Source organism: Globicephala melas, chromosome 14 (genome assembly GCF_963455315.2).
Source record: "Globicephala melas chromosome 14, mGloMel1.2, whole genome shotgun sequence".
Classification (NCBI taxonomy): Eukaryota; Metazoa; Chordata; class Mammalia; order Artiodactyla; family Delphinidae; genus Globicephala; species Globicephala melas.
In genome coordinates, this window is record NC_083327.1 from 72,367,019 (window position 1) to 72,385,090 (window position 18,072).

Sequence of the window (18,072 nt, forward strand, 5' to 3'; positions counted from 1 at the left end):
TGTTCCTCCCTCTGCTATATTTTGGAAGAGTTTGAGGATAGGTGTTAGCTCTTCTCTGTTTGATAGAATTCGCCTGTGAAGCCATCTGGTCCTGGGCTTTTGTTTGTTGGAAGATTTTTAATCACAGTCTCAATTTCAGTGCTTGTGGTTGATCTGTTTATATTTTCTATTTCTTCCTGGTTCAGTCTCAGAAGGTTGTGCTTTTCTAAGAATTTGTCCATTTCTTCCAGGTTGTCCATTTTATTGGCATATAGTGTCTTATTTTTTCTTTTTTTTCTTTTTTTTTTTTTTGCGGTATGCGGGCCTCTCACTGTTGTGGCCTCTCCCGTTGCGGAGCACAGGCTCCAGACGTGCAGGCTCAGTGGCCACGGTTCACGGGCCCAGCTGCTCCGCGGCATGTGGGATCTTCCCGGACCGGGACACGAACCCGTGTTCCCTACATCGGCAGGCGGACTCTCAACCACTGTGCCACCAGGGAAGCCCCGGCATATAGTTTCTTGTAGTAATCTCTCATGATCCTTTGTATTTCTGCAGTGTCAGTTGTTACATCTTTTTCAATTCTAATTCTATTGATTTGAGTCTTCTCCCTTTTTTTCTTGATGAGTTGTTTGGCTAATTGTTTATCAATTTTATCTTCTCAAAGAACCAGCTTTTAGTTTTATTGATCTTTGCTATTGTTTCCTTCATTTCTTTTTCATTTATTTCTGATCTGATCTTTATGATTTCTTTCCTTCTGCTAACTTTGGGCTTTTTTTGTTCTTCTTTCTCTAATTGCTTTAGGTGTAAGGTTAGGCTGTTTATTTGAGATATTTCTTGTTTCTTGAGGTAGGATTATATTGCTATAAACTTCCCTCTTAGAACTGCTTTTGCTGCATCCCATAGGTTTTGGGTCATCGCGTTTTCATTGTCATTTGTTTCTAGGTATTTTTTGGTTTCCTCTTTGATTTCTTCAGTAATCTCTTGATTCTTTAGTAGTGCATTGTTTAGCCTCCATGTGTTTGTGTTTTTTACAGATTTTTTTTCCTGTAGTTGATATCTAGTCTCATAGCGTTGTGGTCGGAAAAGATACTTGATACGATTTCAATTTTCTTAAATTTACCAAGGCTTGATTTGTGACCCAATATATGATCTATCCTGGAGAACTTTCCCTGAGCACTTGAGAAGAAAGTGTATTCTGTTATTTATGGATGGAAAGTCCTATAAATATCAATTAAGTCCATGTTGTTTAATGTATCATTTAAAGCTTGTGTTTCCTTATTTATTTTCCTTTTGGAGGATGTGTCCATTGGTGAAAGTGGGGTGTTTGTTCAAGTCCCCTACTATGATTGTGTTACTGTCAATTTCCCCTTTTATGGCTGTTAGCTTTTGCCTATGTATTGCAGTGCTACTATGTTTGGTGCATAAATATTTACAGTTGTTATATCTTCTTCTTGGATTGATCCCTTGATCGCAATGTAGTGTCCTTCTTTGTCTCTTGTAATAGTCTTTATTTTAAAGTCTGTTTTGTCTGATATGAGAATTGCTACTCCAGCTTTCTTCTGATTTCCATTTGCATGGAGTATCTTTTTCCATTCCCTCACTTTCAGTCTGTATGTGTCCCTAGGTCTGAAGTGGGTCTCTTGTACACAGCATATATATGGGTCTTGTTTTTGTATCCATTCAGCCAGTCTGTGTCTTTTGGTTGGAGCATTTAATCCATTTACATTTAAGGTAATTATCAATATGTATGTTCCTATTACCATTTTCTTAATTGTTTTGGGTTTGTTATTGTAGGCCTTTTCCTTCTCTTGTGTTTCTTGCCTAGAGAAGTTCCTTTAGGATTTGTTGTAAAGCTGGTTTGGTGGAGCTGAATTCTCTTAGCTTTTGCTTGTCTGTAAAGGTTTTAATTTCTCTGTCAAATCTGAATGAGATCCTTGCTGGGTGGAGTAATCTTGGTTGTTGGTTTTTCCCTTTCATCACTTTAAATATGTCCTGCCACTCCCTTCTGGCTTGCAGAGTTTCTGCTGGAAGATCAGCTGTTAACTTTATGGGGATTCCCTTTTATGTTATTTGTTGTTTTTCTCTTGCTGCCTTTAATATTTTTTCTATTTAATTTTTGATAGTTTGATTAATATGTGTCTTGGCGTGTTCCTCCTTGGATTTATCCTGTATGGGAGTCTCTGTGCTTCCTGGACTTGATTAACTATTTCCTTTCCCATATTAGGGAAGTTTTCAAATATAATCTCTTCAAATATTTTCTCAGTCCCTTTCTTTTTCTCTTCTTCTTCTGGGACCCCTATAATTAGAATGTTGGTGTGTTTAATATTGTCCCAGAGGTTCTGAGACTGTCCTCAATTCTTTGCATTCTTTATTCTGCTGTGTGGTAGTTATTTCCACTATTTTATCTTCCAGGTCACTTATCCGTTCTTCTGCCTCAGTTATTCTGCTATTGATTCCTTCTAGAGAATTTTTAATTTCATTTATTGTGTTGTTCATCATTGTTTGTTTGCTCTTTAGTTCTTTTAGGTCCTTGTTAAACGTTTCTTGTATTTTCTCCATCCTATTTCCAAGATTTTGGATCATCTTTACTATCATTACTCTGAATTCTTTTTCAGGTAGACTGCCTATTTCCTTTTCATTTGTTTAGTCTGGTGGGTTTTTCCCATGCTCCTTGATCTGCTGCAAATTTCTCTCTCTTCTCATTTTGCTTAACTTACTGTGTTTGGGGTCTCCTTTTCACAGGCTGCAGGTTTGTAGTTCCCGTTGTTTTTGGTATCTGCCCCCAGTGGGTAAGGTTGGTTCAGTGGGTTGTGTAGGCTTCCTGGTGGAGGGGACTGGTGCCTGTGTTCTGGTGGATGAGGCTGGATCTTGTCTTTCTGGTTGGCAGGACCACATCTGATGGTGTGTTTTGGGGTGTCTGTGAAACTTATTATGATTTTAGGCAGCCTCTCTGCTAATGGGTGGGGTTGTGTTCCTGTCTTGCTAGTTGTTTGGCATTGGGTGTCCAGCACTGGAGCTTGCTGTTCGTTGAGTGGGGCTGGGTCTTAGTGTTGAGATGGAGATCTCTGGGAGAGCTCTCGCCAATTGATACTACGTTGGGCCGGGAAGTCTCTGGTGATCCAATGTCCTGAACTCGGCTCTCCCACCTCAGAGGCTCAGGCCTGACACCCAGCTGGAGCGCCAAGACACTGTCAGCCACGTGGCTGAGAAGAAAAGGGGGAAAAAAAGAAAGAAAAATAAATAAATATATAAATAAAATAAACTTATTAAAATTTAAAATAAAAAATATTATTAAAATAAAGAAATTTTAAAGTATTAAGAGAGAGAGCAACCAATCCAATAAACAAATCCAATGATAACAAGCCCTAAAAACTAAACTAAGATAAACATAAAAATCAGAAACTAGTCAGTCACATACAGCAAACCCCAAGTCTACAGTTGCTCCCAAAGTCCACCGCCTCAATTTTGGGATGATTCTTTGTCTATTCATGTATTCCACAGATGCAGGGTACATCAAGTTGACTGGGGAGATTTAATCCGCTGCTCCTGAGGCTGCTGGGAGAGATTTCCCTTTCTCTTCTTTGTTCGCACAGCTCCTGGGGTTCAGCTTTGGATTTGGACCCGCCTCTGTGTGTAGGTCACCTGAGGGCCTCTGTTCTTCGCTCAGACAGGACGGGGTTAAAGGAGCTGCTGATTTGGGGGCTCTGGCTCACTCAGGCTGGGGGGAGGGAGGGGCACAGAGTGCGGGGCGGGCCTGCGGCGGCAGAGGCCTGCGTGACGTTGCACCAGCCTGAGGCGCGCCGTGCGCTCTCCTGGGGAAGTTGTCCCTGGATCCCGGGACCCTGGCAGTGGCGGGCTGCACAGGCTCCCGGGAGGGGAGGTGTGGATAGTGACCTGTGCTCGCACACAGGCTTCTTGGTGGCGGCAGCAGCAGCCTTAGCGTCCCATGCCCGTCTCTGGGGTCCGCGCTGATAGCCGCGGCTCGTGCCCACCTCTGGAGCTCGTTTAGGCGGTGCTCTGAATCCACTCTCCTCATGCACCTGAAACAATGGTCTCTTGCCTCTTCTGCAGCTCCAGACTTTTTCCCAGACTCCCTCCCATCTAGCTGTGGCGCACTAGCCCCCTTCAGACTGTGTTACGCAGCCAACCCCAGTCCTCTCCCCTATGCTTACTCTCTTGGGCCTTCCTCCAGAACAGGGTAGGGTGGCCTTCTATTTAAGTTCCAGGCACTGCTAAGCCCCTCCCTTTTCATTAAATGTAAATCTAAGTCCTCCTCTCTTTGCCGTTGCAATGTTTATGACTATATATCAGGCCAGCGCATAAAATAACTAATTCCAATATTTATCAATTACACTGGGGCTAATATTAGAACAAACAAAGTAGATGAAGGAAGTGCAGTGTTTTGGTTTCTCAAAATCAGGGGTTTCTACAGATCCATAAATGCCTAAGATCTTCATATATGGGTTTCCATGTACCCTTCCTGTCTTCCTGAACATGGGCTTCAGTCAGGTTTTCAGGAGAGTTAGAAACCGCTGCTCTAGATTTTCTGTAATGTGTTCCCCAGTCAAGCCAGAGTTGAGAACCTGACACGTGCCACTTTCCTCTGGCCCCCGTGAAACCCATGGCTGAACTTGCTCTAAGGATGTTATCAGAATATTGCTAATTCCATACAATTTTTTCTTATGAAAATTCATAGAATATATTTCTCTATGGCATTACAACTAGGAATAGATGTGAATGGACTGTTTTCCACGAAGAGTAATATACACTGTTCGTTTGTTAGCTTCTTGAAAGTTTAGGGCCAAACTCTTGACCCGCCTCCTACATAAGCAGTTAGGACTTCACAACATATATTTTGTGTTCCTCGATATTGGGGTCTGAGAGATGGATGACTAAATAACACCCCTTTCCTCCTGCCTGGGTTCTAAACTATGTGAGAAATCAATACTGGAGACGGAGATGGAGGTCCACATGTCAGCTTTATTACCAAGTAAAGCTGGGTGGGAGAACTCAGCTGCGGTGTGAGGAGAAATGGACCGGTAACATTCCATCCTGACTTCCACAGACTTGCCCATCGAGTCACAGATTGTGGCTGAAAGCCCTCGCCCTCCTCTACAGGAGGATGTGAAGTCTCTGCAGACAGGCACACTCTCCCCAGAGGAGAGAGCATCTCAATCCTTTATCCCAAAGGCACAATCAGAAAAACCATCTGGCCCTGGAACCTGGCTTACCTCCCCGAATGAGGGGCTAGGGCAAGAGGCAGGAGCATGGCTCTGTGGAGACCCTCCCATATGGGGAGGGGAAGCCGTTACCCCCAACACTGACCTTTCTCCTTTTTTCTTTCCTACCTTCATTCTCCCTTTGCCCACTTTCCTTAACTGTTTAGCTAATTGCATCATATGTATTTTTGTAAAATTCTTTACATTCTTTTTGGAATAGCTTGGGTCGAATAATTTAACTAAAGAATTTCCTTTAAAATCATAGGAATCCTAATATTTTTCTGGCATGAGGTAGCAAGACCCCACACATTTAGAGTGCTTCAAGAGGAAGGCACCAGAGGAGCCTCTGTGTGCCTTGTCTATCTTTAATACCAGCTTTTTAAGCTCTGTCTTTTAAAAACCCAAAGCGATCTATACGTCAAGCCTATTAACATGTATCGCCTCAGAGTAGCTATAGTTAATATCTTTACTGAAGACAGATATTACAAAATGTTCTATCACAAACCCACTTTGTACAGGTAACAAAAAAATAAAAAATAGATAAGCTGGTCTTCATTAAAATGAAAGATTTTTGTGCATCAAACTATCAACACATAAAAAGACAACCTACAGAATGGGAGAAAATATTTGCAAATCATATTCCTGATATATATGTAGAATATCCAGAATATATTAAAAAAATACCAACTTAACCACAAAAAAATTAAACAATCCAATTCAAAACAGGCAAAGGACTTGAATAGACATTCATCGAAAAAGGATATATACAAATGACCAACAAACACATGAAAAAGATGCTCTGCATCATTAACCATCAGTGAAATGAAAATCAAGACCACAATGAGATACCAGTTCACACTTACTGGGATGGCTACAATTTTTTGAAAATGGAAAATAACAATTGTAGAAGAGGATTTGGAGAAATTGGGACCTTCAGGCATTGCTGCTAGGAATATTTAGTGGTTCAGCCACTGAGGAAAATAGTTTGGTGGTTCCTCAAAAAGTTAAACATAGAACTACTGTATGAACCAGCAACTCCACTTCTAGGTAGAATCCCAGAAAAAATTGAAAACAGGGACTCAAATGAAGACTTTTACAGAAATGTTCATAGCAGCACTCTTCACGATAGCCAAAAGGTAGAGAAACCCAAATGTCCATCAATGGATATATGGATAAACAAATTATGGTACTTTCATGTAATGGAATATTATTCAGCCATAAAAGCTAATGAAGTACTGATACACGTTACAAAATAGATGAACCTTGAAAACATTATGTAAGTGGAAAAAAGCCAGACACAAAAGGGCAAGTATTGTGTGATGCCACTTATATGAGGTACCTAGAATAGACAGATTCATAGACAGAAAGTAGATTAGAGGTGACCTGGGGAAGGGTGGGAAGAGGAGAGGTATAAGGGAGCTATTGTTTAATGGCTACAGAGGTCCTGTTTGGAGGGATGAAAGAATTTTGAAAATAGTGGAGATAGTTGCACAGCATTATGAATGTAATTAATTCCACCAAAACGTACACTTCAAAATGTTTAAAATTTTGTCATATAAATATATATATATAACATATAAATAGCATTTTGTTATTAAGTTTTAATATTAAATTAAACAAATTTCAGTTATATATTTTACCACAATAAAAAAATAACCATTCAAAATTGACAACAGTTAAAATTGTATTTAGGGAATCTAACATTCCTTCCTTTACTTTTCTCAGCAGACACCTTGCTGAAATAGTGAAATGCAATGTCGTTTGTATCAAATTAAACTTTAACTAATAGACGTCGATATTTTAAAATAAAAAACCAAGATGATTAGCAAGTGGCGAGACAGCTTTTTTCTGTGCTTCCTTCTGAAAGTAACAGGAAATAAAAATGAAAAGCAGGTAGATTTTGCTGCCCAAAAGAACGTATAGGGGCTTCCCTGGTGGCACGGTGGTTGAGAATCTGCCTGCTAATGCAGGGGACACGGGTTCGAGCCCTGGTCTGGGAAGATCCCACATGCCGCGGAGCAACTAGGCCCGTGAGCCACAACTACTGAGCCTGCGCTTCTGGAGCCTGTGCTCCGCAACAAGAGAGGCCGCGATAGTGAGAGGGCCGCGCACCGCGACGAAGAGTGGCCCCCACTTGCCGCAACTAGAGAAAGCCCTCGCACAGAAACGAAGACCCAACACAGCCAAAAATAAATGAATAAACAAATGTGGGGTTTAAAAAAAAAAGTATAACTTATAGTTACCATTGAATTGTGGTCAAATCTCATTATTCACATCCCACGAAAGGGATGTTAGCTAGTTTTAGTCAACTGGTGTTGATGTTAACACGTGGAATACGGTGAAATCTTTCCCAATGTTGTTGGGAAGCCATTTACCCCTTCTATTCCTTGAATGTTTAGTTTCTTTCCTTAGGAGCTGCCAGTATTATGCAGGTAACACAGGACCGCACCATCATCCCCTTTAAGCTGCAGCATTGCAGACAACGGCTCACGTGCAACCCTGCTTCTTTTGCAGAGCATAGGAAACTTGGAAACATGACTGTGACCGTGAAGAAGACCGTCCCCTCTCCTGAGGCTGTGCAGATTCTCTACCAGCGAATGCGATACGAGTACGAGTTCTACCACTACGTCAAGGAGCAGTTCCACCTGCTGAAGCGCAAGTTCGGACTGAAGTCCCGGGTCAGCCACCCCGTGCTGAGACCCCACTTCTTCCTTCCGACCCCACTGGAAACAGAGGAGCCGATTGATGACGAGGAACAGGACGATGAGAAGTGGCTCGAAGATATTTATAAGAGGTGATGCCAGCTCTGTGTTGCCTCCAATGGCTTAATCTCCCTTTCCAGAAAGTTTTTTGTTTGGGGAAGAAAAATCCTTAAGGGACGAAATTAATGCTCGGCAGCATTAAAAAGAACAAAACGTTCCCACAGGTTGGGGTCATTGGGAGATGCCCGGTTTTGCGGGTTTTGTTTGATTTTATTCTGTGTTTTTCTGGCTCCTTGGGTCCTTCTGAGGTACGCTACATGGCTCCATCACAAGGCATCTCGTCATAAAATAGCTTTTCTTCCCCCAGCATAAACAAGAGAACGCGGAGAAATAGCGCCTATAGCCCAGTAACTTATCATTTGTAAGATGACCTATAAAAATATTACCTCAGTGGTAGGAAACATCCAGACGTGTATACTTCAGTAGAAACACAAAACCAGTTCAGAGACCAGGGAATCTACTCTAGAAGGATCTAAGAGGAGATGGTCAGACAGATAAGGACATCAGAAGGAAGGATGTCCCTGGGTAAGTGGTTTCTGCCCACATGGGTAGAATTCTGCCTCTGGTCCATCTCAGGGGACACTTTCACCAAGAGCAGCACGCTTACTAGCTCTGAAAGAGCAAGTAGGCTTGTGCCACACCCTTCCCCAGTCCAGAGCCTTGAGTACCTCTCAAGGTCAAAGCGCACAGCAAACTCCATTGAGACATTTCATTTCCGAGCACCATTCTGACAGATTTCAAAGTAGCATAGCCAGGAAAAGAGTTTGTTGGCTGTGTAAAGAAGAGCACAGGCAAGACAGATCAACTCTGGAGGACATGTGGCCTAGGAAAATGGCATGGCTGTGTCCTTTGCACCCTATATGAAGCATGTCTCTTACCAGCATTGCTTTAACTGGAAACCCAGGAACCAATTTAGCTCTGACATTTCCTGTGGCATAAGTTCCAAGTCTGACCACAGATGATGCACGATCTATCAGGCACACCCCTGGCCAGCTGTGTCCCAAAGCAGCTGGTATCTTTTACCTTCTAATCAATCCCTTAAGAGGTACTTGTTTTTGGTGTTTTGGGGGCTCAGAAAGGGATACTGAGTTCTGTGCAGGCAGCAGTCGAAATACAGTTCCACTTATTAGGGAAGCAACTCCCTGCTGAGAATGCTTACTAGGACATCGGGAAGAGAAGCAGGAGCTTCTGGGTAAGAGACTGCTTGGCTAGAATTATGAGTAGTTGTCTGCCCCCAAAGTGATCTGAGTAGAAGTTGGGCAGTTCCATTCCTCCACAATATCTCTTCCCCATCCCATTCCCATCACCTGCCCATCTCCGTGATGCCTTGGTTCAGTCATTAGAAATCTATTTCTTCGGATTTGAGATGTTTTCATCTTTGACCAGCCCCGCCCCGAAAATACATATACTCTTGGGTGGATACTATATAGCCAGCCGAGAAGCAGGGGTGCAGGTGCTGGTGACAGGCAAGGTACTTGGGACAAACTTTGTCTCCTTCATGTTTTTTCCCCTAGAGCCAGCCCTTCAAGAGCACTAGCAAAGTGTGAGTTGGGAATACTTAACAGTAACTAAGACTGACTTTACACAAGCGACACATTTTCTGCTTTTCAGAAACCAACAAGTCTCTCTAGAATTTTTTCTTCGTTCACTAAAATTGGACGGTAGCCAAGATATAAAGCAAGTCGTTTGGAACCTGTCAAGTGTGCACTAAAGCTACTTTATTATGAGATGTATTGAGAAGGCTTCACCCCGCAGGAGTCCAGTGAAGGCTGGGACCACAGAGGCACAGAGTCCAGCATTTGGCCGCTTGTGGGCCTCCTTTCTGCCTCAGAGAACTGGGGCAGGGAAGTGATGAAGGGAAATGTTCTTAGAAGAGGAAAGATCCTTTGTCCTGTTTAGAGAGACCAGGGCCCTACCATTAGGCTTACTTTAAAAATCAACCTGGAGACGAGCTATCATACTAACAACAGAGCAAGAGCTGCTGCCTGGTACCTTGTGAGTCCATTCCTTTGAAATCGCATATAAAGAATGATCGTTAGTTTACACACTGTGCAATCGCATTATCTGAAAATAAGGTCTGCTAAGTGTTCTCTGCTGTTGTCAGCACATCAGGACAATTCGTCATTTAAAAAAATGCATCCTCTCAGTGCAAGTTCACATGGGCACTTCTGCCTGTGTGTTCAAAGGCATTTATTGTCAGCAGTGATCATTATAGCGTCACAGCGAACGAGGCTGGCTGATTTACTTACAGGGCCTTAATGTAATTTTGCCCCAACAAACAGCCTCTAGGCCCTAAAAGTCGAGGCACTTCATCAGTTTGTCTGGCACACACGACAACGTTTCTTTGGCCCTGAGCCCAACACAGTTTGTACTTCATGAAATATATTGTACATTTTACATAGTTTAATTTAAAAAATACATTTTAAGCTGGTAGATCTTTGACTGCCTTATTTATTATAAGCTTTCAGCACATTCCAAGGTTTTAGTTACTCAGGAAGGAGTTAATTAAAATGATTTTATTTTGGTCTGATGGATGTTTTTTAAAAGGAAAATTATTATTATGAACCTTCAGCCTACTTTCCTTGAGTGCCGTAAAAGTGCTTGTAAATTGTTTTGTTTTTTTTTTTTTAAGAAAACATGGTGTTTGACATTGATGGAAATTCAAAAATATATATGGAACTGAAACATTAGCTTAGCTAAAATAAAAGCAATCTGTGTTTGAGATGAAGTGTTCCTTAACTTATTCGTTACCCGTATAAATAAATGAATATAAATAAGTTGAAATTTTTTCCGTTCTGTCGATAGCTGGAAATAAAGGTGCCTGCAGATCCTCACTGCCCCCTCAGCCTTCTTAGTAGGCCAAGCTTCTTCCTTAAGATGTGATTTTGGGAAAGATGTATTTTTAACAATCTAGAAACTCTTATAATTAGATGACACTAAACACCTGCTGGCTTCGTCGCTATGTGCACTGGTTGGTTGGGTGTCAGGGTGCTTCGTCGGAATCCCCAGCCATGATAGTGGGGTATCTACGCTGCCCACCTGCAGTCACGTGGGAAAATAAGGCCATGCCATCCCACGTCGCTCGGCGAGTACTCTGATCTCCTTCTCAGACATGCAGAGCCTCCAAAGGTGGGTGATTCTAACCTCCCAAGTGAGCAGGCTCTAATCCAGAAATGCTCTTCCTGAGAAGTTTCACTGCTGCATCAAATGGAACTCACACAGAGAGAGAGGGAATCCCCATGCTTTCTAAATACTGGACACTCCAGTCCAACTCCACGTGACTATTTTGTAAAAGAAAAGAACCAGAATCTTGGTACTAGATGAAAGAAAAATCCATTTTGGTAAACACAGCATGCTTAACTTCAAGTAAGAATCTGAGCGTCTTAAACAGCAAAGTGATAAGTGGTTACCTTTCTTTATCAGTTCATTTGTCTGTAACCCAGTCACAAGATGTTTGACTCTCAGTGAACTTTCAAGGCAAAAGTACTACACAAAACCGGGACTCTGCCCCCTCTGCAGCTGCTTGTGTGTTCTGAAGTCCGCTATAAATGTGCTGTTACCTGCGGGCTTACCCAATGAGCTCTTTGGCCTCAAATGAATCTTATAGGCAACGGCAGTCTTTCTTTTTTTTTTTTTTTTTTTTTTGCGGTACGCGGGCCTCTCACTGCTGTGGCCTCTCCCGTTGCGGAGCACAGGCTCCGGACGCGCCGGCCCAGCGGCCATGGCTCACGGGCCCAGCCGCTTCCGCGGCACGCGGGATCCTCCCGGGCCGGGGCACGAACCCGTGTCCCCTGCATCGGCAGGCGGACTCTCAACCACTGCGCCACCAGGGAAGCGCCGGCAGCCTTTCTTAAAAGGCAAAATGATGCTCCACAGCCATTCAGGAAGACAATTCTGTGCGTCAAAACTGTGAAACTCCCTTCAAATAAAAATAAAGAGGATTTATTTTACTAAAATAATTTACTTCCACCTGATGACAAAGAAATCGATTTTTTAAAGTATTTTGAATACCCTGCCAAAGAAAAGTCTATTTTAGGCTACCAGTATTGAGTCTGTTAAGAAAAACACATGGAACTTCTTTCACAGCTCAGAAAACTCATTGTGGTGTAACCCAGTGTATTCGTTTGCTAGAGCTGTCATAACGGAGTCCCACAGACAGAGTGGCTTAAACAACAGAAATTTATTTTCTCACAATTCTGGAGGCTGGAAGTCTGAGCTCAAGGTGTCAGCAGGGTTGGTTTCTTCTGAGGCCTCTCTCCTTGGCTTGCACACGGCCGTCTTCTCCCTGTGTCTTCACGTGGTCTTCACTCCATGTGTGTTCATGTCTGTATCCAAATTTCCTCTTTTTATAAGGATCCCAGTCATCCTGGATTAAGGCCCACTCTGAAGACCTCATTTTAATTTGATCACCTCTGTAAAAACCCTACCTCCAAATATAATCACATTCTGAGGTACTGTGGGTTAGGGCATCAATATATGAATTTCATGGGGACACGAATCAGCCTGTAACACCCAGATGACAGCAGAAAAGTTAGAGGAGATGAAGTAAACTCCAACTAGGAGAAAAGCAAACCTAAAATCACAGACCACTAGGGCTGCAGTGGGGCTCAGCAGTCATCTGGTCCTTTCCCTCATTTTACAGATGAGGAAACCAAGGTCCAGATGGGAGATGCAAATACATCAGGGGCTTTTTCCATTCAGAGTTTAATTAACTTTTGAGTATCTACCAAATTAAAACCGTAAAATAGTGATGGAGCCAGCGTCCACCTGCCGACCTAGAATCCGGAGTGGAAATGATAAGGCACATTTAGCCGCTCCCAGTACCACCTGCCACCTGAAGGGAGCACAGCAAGCTGCCTTCTGCAGCTCTCCTAGGAGCTGGGGGTGTAGGACCCTCTCCCGCAGAGGGAGGCTCTATTGGTTTTCAAGCACTTACGTCCTCAGAAGCTGGTGTCAGATATTCTAGATTTTTCTCTCTACTCAGAGGTTCTTGTTTTTGGATAAACAGATTTGAACCACATTCACCGATCTCAAATTATAGAGTTTCATTTTTCTTAGAGGCAAAATGAAAAGTCACGTCCTACTTCCTGTAAGGCGTTTCAGATGGACCCATCTCAAAAAATAAAGTCAAACGCAGCTCATAAAACTAGTTGAAGGTGAGTGCAGACATGCCCTTGGAAAACCAGAACTAGAGGCTAACCAGGCCCTGATCACTCGCAGGCCTCCTTGCTCACCGACTGTTCCACTCACTTGAGAATTCCTTTCTGCCTAGGGCAGGCTTGGCTCACAGCTCGGGCACTGCTGATTCCCAGGGAACACCCAGGCCCACAGATGTTCATGGGTCACAGAATTGTGAACTGACCACTTGTGCATTTTGGATCTCAACTTGTAAACATGGGGATTCCCTTTTTTAAAAAAAGAAAGCAAGAAAGAAAGAAAGAAAAAGAAAAAAAAAAAGGAAGGGAAGAAAAATCACCACGCAAAGGAAAACTGTGAGCTAAGTTTTTCCTTTTGGAATCTTGGCGTGTGGGTGTAGCTATCTTCAATCTGGCTTTTGCCAGACACTGTATGCTTTGGGCAGGCATGGAGCAATCTGCCTTACGCTGCACTGCCAGAACATTCAGACTTGACCTGTAACACGCCTCATTCCAGTCCTGAGCAGGGACAGCCGGGAGGACAGGCTGCGCCAGACGCAGCACACTGACTGCTTGGTGCAACTCGGAGAAGAGGCGAAAAGCAGGAAGCAGAGCGTTGACTGACTGGGGCAAGCAGCAGAGTCCCCAGGTCCGAGTCTCAGATGGTCTATTTCACTGGGCATTTGAGTAAATCACTTGACCTCCCCACGCCTGAAGTCAACCCAGCTGGAAAGCGTTAGGAAGAACATAGGACGTCCCTTGACAACGAAGAGCTGCTTCTGGGCTGAACCTTGTCCCACCCTCTACCCCCATATGCTAAGAGACTAAGAACCACGGTCCTTCTGAGGCTGCGTCCCCAGCAAAAGAGAATAGAATTACACATAAGTCCAGATCCGTTGATGCCCCCAGTCCCTCACGTCTTCCAGTGCAGTTGCCCAGTGTACCAATGAGTCGAAAAGCAGCACTTCCGAAATGTCACCGGAGCTGATAGGAAGAGGCTCATTCTACTGGATGTGAGTCAGCGTTATTATCCAAGACAAACGACTCTGTGGACTTCCATTTTTCTCAACACTCCCTTCGGGAGTTTATCTAGCTGTGAGTTATAGGATTCCTCTTTAACTCACAGCTTCTACTAAATACAGGCTTCCTCTAAGTCCTTTGAAGGACCCTGTGTCTGTGATCCTATTAATAAGGAGCTTAGACCATCCTTGCGAATTAGCACAGGCTGTGCACAAGGAAAAGTTTCAATAAAAGTTGAAAACCTGACAGGACGGGTGCTGTACTTTTTGGAGCCTTATTTCTCATTCTCAGAAGTGGCATCAGTGCTATATGATGTGGGAGAAATCTGGTAATGATTTTGTGGGCTGCTGATGTGTTCAGCATGGCCCATCCTTCTGAGGGCCTTCCTTCCACTATAGGACGGCCATGGTTTGAGACTTTAATACGTTGGTTACTAATGTTTCATATGCAAAGGAGAGCTACGACACTAACCGCAAACGTCCTTACAGCCACCCTATTTGCTGCTTGTATCAAATGTACTGCTTTCTTTCCTCCTTTCCTTGGCACACTCTCCTATGTGTTCTCCATCTTTGATTGAAAGTTAATGAAATTCTAATCCAGTGCATGTTCCCAAAGGATAATTCACGAACCAGGTGTGTGAGATAGGCGTGGAAAAAAACCTTGTGTTTATCTGGGAGATGCCAAAGTTCAAAGACTAGTGTCATACAGTACAGCGGTATTTTAAGGGCATGCTAAGGGCCTGGAGGAATATTGCAGTTAAAAAACTCAGTTTATTTTGTCAAACCCTACATTTCTCAGAACTAAGACCCATCAATAGCCTGTGGAACTAGTGTTCTGGAGATTATGCTTTAAGAAGCATTGTTTTAATGTAAGTCATTTCCTCCTCATTGGAAGAGTTTCTTTCCCTCTGCTGTGGTTCATGTTTTGGTCTTCCAATGGTCCATGTATCCTGCCTGAGGAAAATATATTTACCAATGATTAACATTTTGACAAATAGAAGATAAAGGCCAATAACATGTTTAGTAAAATAATTAACAAGGAATCATATTCTAATTTTGCTTATTCGCCCTAATTTCAGTTCCCTCCCTCATGAGAAAGTCTTTTTAAAATAAAACTTTTTATGCTTTTTAATATGATTTGGGTTCCTCAAATCCATTCAGTCCTTCCATGACAATGGTGCTCAAATCAAATTGGGTAACAGACATCTGCACCCTATCTTCCCTGGTCTGTGGTTGGTTATACAGTAGGAAGGAAACAGTGGCAAAAGAGAGATCTCAAGTCGTTCAGATAAGGTTGGTGTTTGGAGATAAGAACTCTCAGCTCCTGAACCTGAGCTCAGCTTTTGCACCTGTGTTGTTCAGCACACTAGGGGGAGCCGTATCCATAACAATTTACTCAAGAAATGCCAAGGTCTTTCCAAACCTAATTTTTCTCCCATACCTGCTTATTTTCCTTCAACGCTTTAGGGTAGTATGGGCGAGGCAAGTCATGGTTAAGGTATTTAAGACACAACATACACACTGTCAACCCAGCAATAGGTTATTATTTCTCCCAGGCTCTGTAACCTACTTTAGTTTTGTTGCTCTTGTTCTAAAATCACTATAGTATTTTTAAAATCAGTCTTTATCAATCTTTCCTGAGTGTGTTATATAATTACAACATGATTGAAACTCTGATTTGATGAGTCACAAGAGGTGACTCATGTGATGACTCGATGATCGTCATAACCCTCAAGCAATCCCGCCATTGCCCGCCATTGCAGCTAAAAAGGTAAATAGAAAGTAGTACAATGGGGCTTCCCTGGTGACGCAGTGGTTGAGAGTCCGCCTGCCGATGCAGGGGACACGGGTTCGTGTCCGGGAAGATCCCACATGCCGCGGAGCGGCTGGGCCCGTGAGCCATGGCCGCTGAGCCTGCGCGTCCGGAGCCTGTTGCTCCGCAACGGGAGAGGCCACGACAGTGAGAGGCCCGCGTACCGCAAAAAAAAAAAAAAGAAAGAAAGAAAGAAAAAAGAAAGTAGTACAATGAAACAAACATGGATGTCAGAAGAAGTCAAGAATGCCATATTGCCCTGTCATCAAGGCAGCCCAAACTATAAAATTCAGATAATTCTCAATTCAAATTATTTTAATATACAAAAACTCACTGGCACACAGACGGGCTCAATGTGGAGAAGGTGAACGATCCGTGAAGACCTGAATAAAAAGGTTTCATATGGGATTTGTGCTACACCCCCAGGGACAGTGGAATTTGCAGAAAATAGCAGGGCAGATCTAAAGCACAAAGATCACTCTACCTTATAGCAGATCTGCAAGAAGGGTCTTGTACCCTGTGTGTATAATAGGAAATAAAGGTCCCATGAAGTTAAATAATGAGCTCCTGGTAGCACAGTAAGTAGCAGGGCCAGGATGCATGTCCAAAAAGGCAAGATACGACGGAGGCTGACTGCCAAGGACTTTGGAAGAAATTTGTACTTCACTCTGAGGGCAACGAGAAGCTCCCTTGGGCATTACAGAAGAGGAAAGCAACATGAGGAAACCATTTTTCTATTTCTAAATTAATTAACAGGTGAGCTGATTGTTCTCCCTTTGTCCTCATCCCCTTCCTTTCACTACCCTTCTTCACAGACTCCATCTCCTGAGATGCTGGTCCCTGTGAATTGTGTCACCTGGCCTCACTGCCTGCTGCCTCTCTGGTAGATTTGACCGATGGGTGGCGTGCAGGAAATGGGGAACTTCTGAATGGAATTCTGCCTCTGACTATATAATGGGGGAAGAAATACAAGGCAAAACTCTGGTTTAGTCACCCCATGTGTGCATGGGGGATGGGCTCATCGGTGTTGGCCATGAGACTGGAGAGGAAGGACAGAAGCCAGAACTTTAAGTTGACTGATTTCAATCAGTGGAAAACAGTGCCTTGCATAGAAGTGCTCAGTAAATATTTGCTGAGTTGAATACACCACAAGGAGCTAAGGGAAAATACAGCATTAACTCAAATATTTCCAGCTTGGGTAGAGATGTAAGTCATAGAAATGAGATGGTGGGGTGAAAGAGCTGACTTAGTGGGTAGAGGAGTGCAGCTGGAGATGTGTGGCTGTGTTGAGATCAATGTGCTCGCTCACCCCTTCCTCTATTTCATTGTCCTCAGTGGCAGGGTTCCTAGTGGACATTACATGGATTCCCCCCAGCCCTCTGTGTGGCCACAAAGCACCTGGGACTGGGTCCCAAATTCCCTCTAGTCAGCACCAGAGTGCTGTACAAATCTAACCATTTCTAGGTGTGCCATGATGTGGAGAAAAAGGTTGGGAAGCCCACTTCTAATTTACTCTACCCAAAATACACACAATTCTTTTGATTTTTTTTTTCTCAACACAAGTCTTTTCTTTCCAGGTCCTGCAATTCCTTTTCTTTTACGCTAATCATTATTTGACTTCCAAGTAAGCATATACAGATACCAGAGCACTGATTCACCATCAATAAGGGGACCTGTTTAATTTTTCTAGCAAAGATAATGGATTAGAAACGTGTCCATCTTAGACTGCTACAGACCAATTTGGAGAACATGGCAAAACTAATTGACATAAAAGCAAATCTTTGATTTCAGCTTCATGAGCACCCGCCTCGAACAAACTGGCCAACCATATATCCAAAGAAAAATAGGAATCAGACATTTATTACCATTCTCATGCTGAAAATAATTAAGCTGTGCAGCTAGAGTCTCCCTGTCGCTGAAATGATTAAAAAGTAAAACGCTTCCATAAGTATAAATGGTATTTAGTATTGATCAGCTAAACCATGATCAATATCCAGTCTTGATATTCATCCCCAAAGAGGGTTTTGTATATATTACTTGGCATTCAAATATATGCATGCTAAAATTAAAATAGTTTGAAATTAATATTTTAGAATTCATAAATTAAAAATGCAAAAGGTAGTTTATTTGACTGGATAGTTTAGG

The 18,072-nt window shown here is 42.9% G+C and overlaps 1 protein-coding gene across 2 annotated transcripts in view; it reads left to right on the plus strand.

Moving 5' to 3' along the window:
- The window catches only part of UST (uronyl 2-sulfotransferase), a 301,044-nt gene that overhangs the window by 278,664 nt on the left and 4,308 nt on the right, over positions 1 to 18,072 (plus strand). Inside the window, exon 8 of one of the 2 annotated variants that reach the window (XM_030853209.3) lies at positions 7,713 to 9,639. The exons of the other annotated variant lie outside the window; for it this stretch is intronic. Coding sequence (XP_030709069.1) covers positions 7,713 to 7,996 — 284 coding nt within the window. The 3' untranslated portion in view covers positions 7,997 to 9,639. Of the gene's footprint in view, positions 1 to 7,712; positions 9,640 to 18,072 lie in introns of those variants that run through there. 2 annotated transcript variants of the gene reach the window in all.